The 10,169-nt window shown below is 37.0% G+C and overlaps 2 protein-coding genes across 2 annotated transcripts; one reads left to right on the top strand and one right to left on the bottom strand.

Moving 5' to 3' along the window:
• The first annotated feature begins 2,221 nt into the window (after positions 1 to 2,221).
• On the top strand, positions 2,222 to 3,487 carry LOC144356722 (uncharacterized). The gene is made up of 3 exons (XM_078011402.2): positions 2,222 to 2,543; positions 2,910 to 2,984; positions 3,402 to 3,487. Exons 1-3 carry the CDS (start codon positions 2,222 to 2,224, stop codon positions 3,485 to 3,487), a joined length of 483 nt encoding a protein of 160 aa, XP_077867528.2.
• Positions 3,488 to 5,453: 1,966 nt separating this feature from the next.
• On the bottom strand, positions 5,454 to 8,125 carry LOC146735623 (uncharacterized). The gene is made up of 5 exons (XM_085505960.1): positions 7,999 to 8,125; positions 6,982 to 7,091; positions 6,593 to 6,814; positions 6,084 to 6,216; positions 5,454 to 5,743 (listed from the first exon to the last, which is right to left on the bottom strand). Exons 1-5 carry the CDS (start codon positions 8,123 to 8,125, stop codon positions 5,454 to 5,456), a joined length of 882 nt encoding a protein of 293 aa, XP_085362086.1.
• Positions 8,126 to 10,169: the final 2,044 nt, after the last annotated feature.

The raw sequence follows: 10,169 nt of genomic DNA, 5'->3' as shown, positions 1-10,169 counted from the left end.
AAATCAAGAAAACTACACAAATTTACTCCATTTAGGAATTCCTAACGGTTTGCCCGAACGCATGGCACAATTGGAGGTGTGGCCTGTTCAGCATTTGTCAACAACCAATCACAAGACTGGTTACGAACCACATCGAGGTCACGACTCGGTTAGCCTTGCTCAACTGGTTCGTAACCAGCGTAACCAGTTGAGCAATTTTGCGCAGTTTACAGAAATCGTCGTGTTAGGGGGTCCATAGCTCGGTAAGACAGGATTTCGTGTAGTTCCCGCATTGTTATGTACCCTTTTGTGTGCGTCCGACGGCATGTAACAGCTATCATGTACGTTATTATTCTTGGTCACTGCTCCGCCTCCGCAAATCAACAATTGGTGGCTTGTTAAATGTTTGTTTGAGAAATGAGGCGTTTTCCTGAGTCAATTTACACATCGGCTGGTCCCATTTGTTTCAAACAACCCGACGATTTATCGGGACTGAACATCGTGGATTCGGCTCAATTCAATCTAGGGCGGATTTAGGGTAGGCACGCCAGGCGCCTCCACTTTGAGCCCGCAAAATAAAAAACACAAAAACAAATTGACAAATCAATTGACAAACACATGCCACGTCATAGGAGCGCGCACCCTGCTACTTAGTTCAACACTCACTCTACCAGTACGATGGGCATATTAATTCAATTTCGTATACTAGCACAGTGACCCCTCGCTAAGTCGTGCCTCGCTAAGTCGCGATTTCGACTAAGTCGCGGGTACTTGGATGGCTCCCAAAATTGTGTTTTGACAGCAGTTCTGAAGTACAAAGACTAATGTTTCGTGGCATAGTGTTTTTAACTGAAACACTTTGTGTCAGCAAAATTTACCTCTTAAAATGCAGGAAATAGCGTTTCAGAGGGTCTAGATTTCAATGTTTTAAGGGGGCATGCCCCCGGCCTCCTAGAAAAGTCGCTCCATGCAACATTTCGTGCCGACGCCTCTGTTTTGTATAGTTATAGAACGAAAACTCCCTATGTGAAGTAATTTCCACCTAGATGTGTTTTTCTGCACAATTTGGCCTCTGACCCGGCAGGTCAAATCTGTTCTTAGTCAGCCAGAATGTTGTGTTGCAATGACGCATTTTTCCCAAGAATTTACGAACAACGACGAGGGCATTTTCACTACGCAACGAGGAAGTAAATTACCGATGTTTAAATGCGACCTCTTTTTTTTCGACACCGATTTCGATTGATATAATTTTGTTATTCATTTAATGTATTATCCGCTGTGATTGACAATTGGTGGCTTGTTAAATGTTTGTTTGAGAAATGAGGCGTTTTCCTGAGTCAATTTACACATCGGCTGGTCCCATTTGTTTCAAACAACCCGACGATTTATCGGGACTGAACATCGTGGATTCGGCTCAATTCAATCTAGGGCGGATTTAGGGTAGGCACGCCAGGCGCCTCCACTTTGAGCCCGCAAAATAAAAACAAAACAAAAACAAATTGACAAATCAATTGACAAACACATGCCACGTCATAGGAGCGCGCACCCCTTACCGAATGTGAATCAAGCTCATTCAGCTTATGCGTCATGCAACTGGCTCATTCAGCTCGAGCGAAACATGTCCACTTGAAAACAGTGATAAAAGCTTAGCCGTAATGTTTATCCCCCTGATCGGATTTTCTATGTTAACCAGTGTCGTAGATGTACAGCATTACAATATCCTAGTATACACCAATGTATATTTTCTAACACGAAATAAACATCATTCATGGTAATGCAATTTAATTTGTTATTGTCCACATCATATCCCTTGGGACCAAATATACCATCAGATTCTGTAATAAACCACTAAGAACCCTCCGAATCCTCCTCTACGAAGTATAAAATATCAGCCTCCCCAATGTACGGCATAACTAGTCTCCTTCCTGTAAAATGTAAAAGGATTTTTACATTTATATTTTTACACTTATTTAAATAAACATTTTTAAACTATCTTAAACCAAAGACACTAGAAAAAGAGGGACGTGCAACTGCGGTGTTTTCATTGATCTCACGTATGTTGGTGACCGTTAGAAGGATTAAAGTAGCGGGTTGAAAATCCCGATGTTGGACATCCTGTCGCTATTTAATCCGGCCCTGTATTTGCAATGACGTCAGAGAAAAGTCCTTAAATCCCGCAGAATCCCGCGTCAACTCTTGTTTTTCACAGCGTGATTATGCAAATGACACAGTTTATTTACAAATGGCGTCCTTTTCGAAAGAAGTGTGTGCCGGTACTTGTGAAGAATTTAATGACGTTTTTGAATATTTGGATGACTTTCATGAGAGTGATTGGAGTAAATCGGAAGAATCAGATGATGTTAGCGATACTGATGAAGAAATTACCGATGTTACCATTGGGTTAACGAAAACTAGACGTGATCTAAAATATCTAGACGCGCACATCGTTATGGTGGAAAGTGAATTAGATTCCGACAAGAAGTTCAAATGCAGTGCATGCAACAAGGAGTTTAAATCAAAACAGGGATGCAAAAGTCATCTTGTTAACGTTCATAAAATTTTGGGTAAGTGTTGTATTTTTGTTTTTTGGAACGTTTTTTCAGTGCGATGAAGTACTAGTAATGTTGCAATGGAATGGCCGAACGCGATTTACTTCTCAATTGAAAAGGTTTCGTTTTTGTCCAAGATGTTCTTAAAGTGCGGGGTGTTAATGGATTGTGACTAAACAGGACACAGTGTGCTCCTAAATGTATGAACTAGCTTTTATTAAGCGAAACATGGAGAGAAGTTTTCCTGCTTCTATGTACTTTCGTGTATGCAGATTGTGTACAATTAATCGACATGAATAATGTTATAGTATATTATTATTAACCTTATTCACTGGTACTAATTTTGTTGTAAAGTACGTCCTAAGTTTTTTTTTTAACCAGGGCCAGAGGATATGCCAGTAAATATAGAGAGTGTTGACAAAAATAAAACAACCACTGGGCGAAAGAAAAGGGAAGGTAAGTTACTGATCCTAGTTATTGATTTTCCCACACCATGATGGTAAAAACATTGTAACCCGTATAAAATAATGTCATCTATTCTTCTGAAGGGAATGGGTCTTGATACTACTAAATGTATTGAAGTACCAGTATATACAAACTGATGTGATGTAAGGTGGAACTTTGTAACAAAGCAACTACAAAATGATAGCAAGGAATCAGATAATTTAATATCACCAACAAATATTTTCCAAGCAGTTGATTTGTTTTCTTGACAATGCCTTCAGTAGTACAATGAAAGGTCAGTATTTTTTGTAAGTTGTGATCTGTATTACCGGTACTACAAGTGTCAGCAATTTAAAACTCAAATCTGCTGAGGAATTATTTCTTCTATATATTTCTAATGGTAAATATTTGTTTAAATTTAATTCACAGAGACATTACCAGTTCCAAAGTACACACTTGATGATACCATGATAGATGCAAAGGACATTGTTTATGAGAGCAGTTACAAAATTTAAATCTAATGAAATCCTACACAGCAAAATATTGTCTGGTGTTGCAGAGACAATGGATGCAGTAACACAATTGATTAAGGGAGTCTGTGATATTGAAGAAGAAATTAAATCTGTTGTTATTGTTTTATGGCCAGCAATAACTGCTGGTGACAATGTACGTCTTCGCAACAGTCGCAGAGAGGCAATGTTCAGTGCATTTCATCGTGTAAGGTTGTCATCAGAATTAAGACAGAACATAAAATTGCTGCTTAGAAAAGTAAACGCCCCAGAATCTACAGTTTTATTAATGAGTATTGCCAGAGTCCTTTTTGAAACATTATTACGAAGACGTGAAAAGATTGAATTAGATGATAACAGTGAGGCCATCAAAATGAGCAAAATTGAAGAAAATGTGTTGAGATATGCCTGTGGTTATATACCAATGGCTCTGTCAAAACAGCTTCTGTGATACCGTTACAGTCATGTCTTCCAACCTATGCTTCAAACACTATCAAAAATGAAGACAACTGGAATGGATTCACCAACATTTCTTGAGTATACTACCGAGTGGGTCAACAAAGAAAATCGCGGTGGCCTTTTTCCAATCAATGACAAGGCGTATTTTTTTTTTCGCAGAATAGAACACTTTATCCGCGTATATCTTCATTCCGGACAAAGTGAATCTATCCATGAATCTGTTACAGAGTCAGTCTTAGCTGACCGAGTTGCTCTGACATATTGGTCAGAATTAGCTCCCAATTTGAATGATGAAACATCAATTCAACTCTTGCTTATGTGTGCAAAGCTGCTAATAAACATCAGAGGTCATTCAACAGCACGTAAACTCATTGAAGAACATAAAACAAAGCAAATACTTCATTTTCGCTGGAATTAATTTTCGCTGAAAAGGCTTTTTGGGCGTTTTGTATGGAATTTAGTTTCCCTGATTTTTGATTAGTTTAATGTAAAATATAGGAGAAAAATATTCGCTGGATTATATTTTGACGTAATCATCCCTTCAGCGAAAATAAATTCCAAGCGAAAATAAAGTATTCTACAGTACATTACTCATATCCATCAAAATCTAATGTGAAGGCCCCAAACTGACATGGAAAGCATTTTTTGCAGAGTAAAATGGCAAAAGTTTTAAATTCCAGATGCACAGGATTTGAAGCGACTACTCCTTGAAGTAGTATTGTCTCAATTCTTAGAAAAGAGGATCATTTCCTTTGAAAAAAATAGTCTATATTTCGTGCAGTGTCATGCAGGATTTCTCACAAATAGCACAACTGCTAGATTCAGTTGAGGTGTCAAATTAACCTATTTATAAATGATTTTCAACTTGATATAAAAGACAATACAACTTTAATAATAATGATTTTCATCCGTATGGAGAATCTTGGCCTATGACTTACTGCTGTTTGTATATTTAAAAAATAAAAAATGTGATAAAGATTATTATATATCAGCAACCCATCCTGAATAGTGAGACTGAGCTCACATTATCACACTAAAAACATGGCACAATTCAAATATACTACACATATTGTTACAGATTTTATTCAAAACACATTATTTATTCCAGGAGTTATGCAGTGAAAGAATATGATTTACAGATTGCTTTATTTATATGTAAAAATAAAATGTTCCAAAGAACAAAGATTGTGCAATCTGCTGAAATTGCTGAACTTAAAAGTTGACAAACCAAGTGTAGATTGTACATGTAATTTTAACCAGTAAAAATTGACCATTTCATATTTTCAAAATTTCTAGAAATTCACCCTAAAAAAGTACCTGTAAAATTCATGTTTATATTCTGTAAACAGGCAAACAATATATGTACAATACTAACAAATACGTTAGGAGTGTTTTGGCACCCAACCCAAGACGGACAAAAATACACAAAATATATGCTCATGATACAAAGGCTTTCTAATACAGGTAATATACCGGTATTATGATGCAGCATATACATGTGAAGATGTTATTTTCAGACAGTGTTGTTACGACGTCTGTTCGGCAGTGGTGAGTTATCGATAGGTGCATCTCCGCTAATCCTTACATTTGATCCACTGACTCTAAGTAGGTTTGATGACTTTAGCTGTAGCGCATTAGCATTCTGACAGAATTGCACAACTGATGGAGCATCATTACCATCTTTCATCTGTCGATGGTTCCCGAAGTATGCCTCTAGTGGATCTTGGTTAAACCGTTCAGATAAGACACATTTAACACCAGGCTGGCTCAACAGATATTTAGAAACTTGTACAAACAAATTTACTGAAATCAGAAAAAGGGAGAAAGAAATTAATTACCCAGTCAAAACCCAGCTACATGTCACTAGTCACTGAAGTAAAAATATTTATTCACGATTTACCAATTATAACGCGATGAAAAAATAACAGCTGTGTTCTGCCCCCCTCCCAACAACTTAGAGTAGCTTATAATTTGCATGGCAATACAATATTCAAACAAGCCACTGTCAGCCAAACTTCAATAAATCAGAAAATAAATTTGATGTGCATGTATATGGTTAACCACTTTGTCTTTGTAGCAAAGTCTCACCTAAATCAGTTAGTTTATAAGAAATGATGGACAGATGAAGGGGTCGATGTAAAACCTGTTATACGAACACCTTGCAAAGTCTCTCTGCTTAACTTCATTCGGTTTTTGTCACTTTTTGATATGTGATCTCTTTGATCTACAACTTCATCCCATTTATCAAGATAGGAAAGAAAATCTTGCATGAGCCACTGAAAATTGAAATAATAACCAAAATAAGTTTCAGTGGAAGTAATCTCAGTATCAAGCAGTGCATACGGACCTGTTTGTTGCGCAAAATTGACTGATCAAGAACTGATCTTTAACCAGTTAATAAGTTACTGAACATGGTATTTCACAGTGCATGTATTTATTGACTTCTGTGAAAAGAATGTTTGGTTTGTGAGTAGCAGTACTGTAGCAAACATACATCAATAAATGCAATTCCATATTTGCTCTATTAGAAGTGCACCTAGAAGTATTTATTGTATATTGTAATGCTGAAATGTGACTTATTTTGACACACCTGTCATTTACATATAAAGCACATGTGCCTCTAAGAGAGCATATACAGTATATGTACTGTACCTTTAATCTTGGGTCATCAACATTGTTATATGGAAGTAAATCTGGCTTTCTCTGGTATATTCCCTCTTTCATGCTTCTCACATTAAGACAGTCAACAAACTTGTCAAAATATCTAATAAACTGTACTGTTGCTCTATTTCCACCGCCATAAAAGGTCTCAATAGCGTTTGCCACACGTGTACTTAGAACTTTAGAACATAAAATAAACAAAAAAATGTAACTCTTTGTTGTATAAAAATACAAATAAACAACAAAGAGCATGCATGAAGGTATCAATATGGTTTATAATTTTGTAACAAACTTGTATGTAAATGTAAGACAACAATAATTCAGTGAGATAAAATGATGTAGTGTAAGAACTCTTCATCAACATAGCAAAGTTAACTTACCTGAACAGCATATTTCACTTTCATTCGTGAAAATGATGACAGATACACATGCTCATACCTCAATTTGTTACACTGAAACAGACCATTGTCCAAGTTATGTGTTCTCCATTCTGCAAAAAAAGTAGATGAAATGTAAAAACAACACAAAATCTATTCATGGCTCACAATACCCACTGATAATGAATTTATTCAATTTTTTGCATATACGTCAGGATGTTAATAAATGTTCCCTCCAATTTTAAAGTGTGACTACCCTCTTCAGCATCGTATTCAAAACTATATAAAGCTACCCAACTTAAACTTGTTTTTGATTATTATCAATCACCAACATCTGCCACTTTTTGAGCTAATTGTTTTTCTTAACAACTTACCCATAACATTCTTTTTTTGTTGTGAAAGCCTGAATTGGCCCAACAATTTCTGGTCGTCTTTATTAAATGCGGGACATCAGAAAAGAAATAAATCTCTCTTTGGTCATCAGCAAATGGGTTCAATGTACTGTGCACCAGGGGCGTAGCTGGGTCTTCAGCATGTAGACGTATAAACCTGCGATTAGCAGATGCGCCATCAGAGGTTGAAGCAATAACTTTGAATCCAATTCTTTCTAACCACTCAACTGCTTCTCAAATCAGTGGAAATAAAAAATCGGATGTAATCGTATTAGTTGGGAAGTGAACAAGTGGATACTCCAACCGCATTGTCACACCACGAACCATGAAAGCCAGAATGTAATTTGCAACAGTTTTGGTTGATACTCCGTTTTCAACATTCTGCTCAAAATTCCATCAGTGAGTTCCCAAAGTCACCAATATTAACAAAACCGACCAGAGCACCTGTGTTCTTCTGAAACACCAAATTTGCTTTAATTCGTAACTCGTCAGGCAAAAGTACTAAATACTTCTGGTGATCATTCAGTTCTGGAAAGTTTGATTCTCTGTACAGCTGCTCAAATGTTGCTGCTGTAAATCCAATAGTTGGTTTAGTCCACTGAGTGTAGTCTACGAGAAATTCTCTCACTTGGGAGTTCCAGTACACCAGATTCTCTCAATGTCCTATAAGTAGCACTTGAGTGCAACTTCAGATTAAGGCACCACTTTGTGAACATTGGGTGCCAACGATGGCCTCTTTTATCTTCACACTGCATTGCTGCTTTCTGTGGTTTCCAAAACAGACTACGAAAAGATCCCTCTGTGTGTTCCTTTCCTACAGTGTTGTCAAAATCTGTCACAATCTGGTGAATGTATTCATATAGGTGTTGTCATCTAAACAGACTCCTTCTTTCTGAATTTTCTTCTGTAGCTTACTCCTCAGTCTCTTCTCAGCTGCTTCAGCTCTTCGTTTTGCCTTTATTATGTTTTTTGTTCTATGGTATAGTTCTTTGATGTTTAAGGATGTCAGAGGTACACCACTGCTTGGATCAGTTCTTTCAATCACACTAGTGATCTTCCTTTTTCTGTAATTTGTTACAATGCCATGTAAACTGTTTTGAAACATGTGGCAGGAGTCACATCGATCTTTTCCATCTTTAGCAATCATATTACAGTCTGTAGTTCTTAAAGTATGGCTATACCGAGCTCCATTCTGATCTGTGATGAACATGTTGTGGCGTTGTGCAATTGGGGGGGGGGGTCATCTCTTCTGAACACAATTGGAACTATTTCGGAATAATTGGATTCGCTTAAAATGTGCTACTGTAATGGTTTGTTTTCACAAAAATATTTTATTTGTTCGTTTTAGATTTTTTTCTGATAATTAAGAACAATACTACCCTGCAGTAGCACATTTTAAGCGAATCCAATTATCCCGAAATAGTTCCAATTGTGTTTCTGGAACCAGTAAAGACACCATTTCTAGATTCTGATATGCCATGAAACTTTTCATCTGGGTTGCCAACGCAAACACCACAACTGTCAACAGCATCAATTATGGCAAGTAGTGTTGATAGTCGGTCAATTATTTTAGGGAAATGATGAAATTTAACTGTGTTATTTACCATAGACTGTAAAATTCTAACGTCCCATGTACAATCTCTCTGCATGTTGACAGACTTGGAGACTTGCGACTCTTTATTAATGCCTACTTCAATACACAGAAAGTCATCTCGCCAGCACTTGACTGCTTAACCCATCTACCAGGTAACACACATGACTCGAGCAACATCGCCATGTGATCAAACTCCATGCGTATAGGCACTGTGGGAAGAACAAATGTTGCTGAATCCCTATAATGTTGCCAGTACATGGGAGTGGCATTCATTGGAGGGTTGTGCTGCACGTCTGGAGCAGGGTCTGAAGATGATGGAGTACTGTTAGTGTTCACTGCTGATAGAGTGGCATTATAAGTATTTCCTGCTTCTTGTACCATGACTGGCGACAATGGATTACTGGTGGCACCTGATACAGATAATGAGCACAGTGTTCTTGCAGCTTCTATGTCATCCATATGTGAGGTAGAGTTTTCTCTGCTGACATCAACCTCCATACTTTCTTGGTTGACTATGGCTGAACTTGATATCTCCAATCTTTTTTGTTTTGCCCTTTCCATCTTCTTTTTCTGGTAATTCTTCCTATGCTTTCCAATACCATATTTGTAAGGCATAGTACAAAATTAGAGACAGTAAATATAAAAGACATATGCAACACTCAAAACACAGAATATCAAACAGCTTGGCATGCTTATGATCAGATAAATAATAAAATCAATTATAAAAAAATGATGTCTATTTTAAAGTCCATTTTAGTTTTAATTTAAAAAAATTCACTTGTTACAAAGTCATATCGTTTGATGCCAACCAAAATGTGTACAGGTGTTGGTTACAGTGTTCTCAAAATTATGCCAACAACGAGATAGATCAGGGCAATAGTGAATAACCAAAACATGCATTTGCCACCAAATTAAAAAAACGCGTGTTCTCCGAACCGGACTAACAACAATGACATGAAATCACAACAGTAGGCAATTTTGTTTTAACGTTTAAAATACGGAGAGTCAGACAGAAATACAAACTAAGAGTTAAAACATGTAAAAAGGTTCGCAAAAATGTGCCAGGGCAACAAATAAGTAATATCAACTAAAATCAGCACTTGGAATTCAATTACAAAACCCGTGTTCTCCAAATCGGGCTAACAACGACGGCATGGACTCACAACAATCGGCCATTTTGTTTTAACGTTTAAAATACGGAGAGT

Source organism: Saccoglossus kowalevskii, chromosome 12, assembly GCF_978046115.1.
Source record: "Saccoglossus kowalevskii chromosome 12, keSacKowa6.1, whole genome shotgun sequence".
NCBI lineage: Eukaryota > Metazoa > Hemichordata > Enteropneusta > Harrimaniidae > Saccoglossus > Saccoglossus kowalevskii.
Note: the sequence above shows the minus strand (reverse complement) of the source record. Positions and strands in the feature narration are given on the sequence as shown.